Source organism: Aythya marila (genome assembly GCF_965140915.1).
Source record: "Aythya marila genome assembly, chromosome: 28".
Lineage (NCBI taxonomy): Eukaryota > Metazoa > Chordata > Aves > Anseriformes > Anatidae > Aythya > Aythya marila.
The window spans coordinates 865,663-867,839 of NC_139069.1; the positions used below are offsets into that span (position 1 = coordinate 865,663).

Here is a 2,177-nt window from a genome sequence, read left to right on the forward strand (position 1 = left end):
ATAAAATAGAAATAAAATAAATTAAAATAAAATAAATTTGAAATAAAATAAATTCAAAAAGACCATTGGAACCTGAGAAATTCAGCCTGAATCTTACTAGAAAACTGGACATCCACGGTCTCTCTTGGGTCTGCTGTGGAAAACTCAGAATGAAAACTAAAGAAAATATTTCTTCAAGTGGCTGTAGTTGTACATATGAGCTTGGGGAAATTGGCCCCTTCCAGCCATGGAAAACTAAACTAAGTAATGTGAAAAGGCCTGCCCAGTCAATAGAGTAGCTATTGACTGGGCAGCTCTTCTCACAAGGCAGATATCCCAAAACCCCACTGGTGGTGCCCTCTTGGAACTTTGCAGTACCCTCTCCCAAAGCAGTCTATGCCGAGGATGCACAGGAGGATGTCTCTGGGCCAGTCCCATTGGGGTGCTTGTGCCATTCCTGCCCATTTAGACTCAGTTCAACCTCCAGTACAGTTAACTGCTGGGATCCCCCTGTCACTTGAGAAATATAGGTGGGTTCTATTTCTACCTAGCTTGATGGCATTAAGGTACCCAGTGTACCGGTGTCCAGTAGAGCCTGATACATTGGTGGGACTGATATGCCAGGCCATCAAATATACCTAGTCCAGTAAAGCCGACAGTCCCTTTTCTCCCCTTCTCCACCTGTCTGGAAGCAAGACCCCTCTAGCCCTGCTCCCAGTATTCATTACTGTGTCTGGTAGAAGGCCCACTGGAAAGCATGTCCCACCATGGCAGGGGAGAGGGCACCGAGAGCCAAGGAATGCAATTCGGTGCAGAAGTTGGGACCCAGCAGAGACAAGGAGTCAAGGCAGTGGGGTGGGGGAGGCCAGCAGAAGCAGCCCAAGGGGTGGTGCTGCTTCTGAGGACACGTTTGTGGCAGCAGCCTGAGTGGGCAGCAGCTGTGCGCAGGCGAGGGGAGGCCAGGAAGTGCATGGCAAGAGCGCTCCTGCCAGCAGAGCCAAGGCCGGGGCCGAGCCTAAGGGAACAGGCAGGCCCAGGCCAGGGGGCTGCAAGGGCCAGGCTCCTGCACTTCGTGCTCTTCCTGGGCATCTACCTGGCTGCCCTCCTGGGCAACGGCCTCATCCTCAGCGCCATAGCCTGCCACCACCGCCTCCACACCCCCATGTACTTCTTCCTGCTCAACCTCGCCCTCCTCGACGTGAGCTGCATCTCCACCACTCTACCCAAAGCCATGGCCAATGCCCTCTGGGACACCAGGGCCATCTCCTATCAAGGCTGTGCTGCTCAACTCTTCTTTTTTGTCTTCTTCTTTGGTTCAGAGTTTTTTCTTCTCACAGTCATGGCCTACGACCGCTACGTTGCCATCTGCAATCCACTGCACTACGGGAGCGTCCTGGGCAGCAGAGCTTGTGCCCAGATGGCAGCAGCTGCCTGGGGCAGTGGCTTTCTCAATGCTGTCCTGCACACGGCCAACACATTTTCCCTGCCCCTCTGCCAAGGCAATGCTGTGGACCAGTTCTTCTGTGAAATCCCCCACATCCTCAAGCTCTCCTGCTCAGATGCCTACCTCAGGGAAGCTAGGGTACTTTTCTTTACTCTTTGTTCAGTCTTTGGTTGTTTCATTTTCATTGTGCTGTCCTATGTGCAGATCCTCAGGGCAGTGCTGAGGATGCCCTCTGAGCAGGGCCGGCACAAAGCCTTTTCCACGTGCCTCCCTCACCTGGCTGTGGTTTCCCTCTTTGTCAGCACTGCCATGTTTGCCTACCTGAAGCCCCCCTCCATCTCTTCCACATCCTTGGACCTGATAATGGCAGTTCTGTACTCGGTGGTGCCTCCAGCACTGAACCCCCTCATCTATAGCATGAGGAACCAGGAGCTCAAGGATAGAGTGAAGAAAATCTTTGGATACACTGTTACAGTAATATTCCAGTAGACCTAACTGTACTTTTAGTTTAAAATGTGTTTATGACAATCTCATATATTTTTTGTATTTCTATTTCTTAATAATAGTGCTTCTGATTAATTTTTTTTCCCAGCCTCCTACCTTTTAATTTAATTTTATTTATTTATATATATATATTATGTTATTTTCTCATGTACATATCAAACCAGGCTTCCTGTTTAGATAAAGACAATAAAGAAACAGAAATTCTGTTGAGTCCATGACTGGACAAAAGAAACAGAAAAGAAAGAAGAAA

General features: G+C 49.2%; 1 protein-coding gene across 1 annotated transcript; it reads left to right on the plus strand.

Moving 5' to 3' along the window:
* Nucleotides 1-949: 949 nt before the first annotated feature.
* Nucleotides 950-1,912, plus strand: LOC309888176 (olfactory receptor 14C36-like; the record flags this gene model as incomplete). Its single annotated transcript, XM_082780414.1, has 1 exon — nt 950-1,912. The coding sequence occupies one exon, from the start codon at nt 950-952 to the stop codon at nt 1,910-1,912; it is 963 nt and encodes a 320-aa protein (XP_082636540.1).
* Nucleotides 1,913-2,177: the final 265 nt, after the last annotated feature.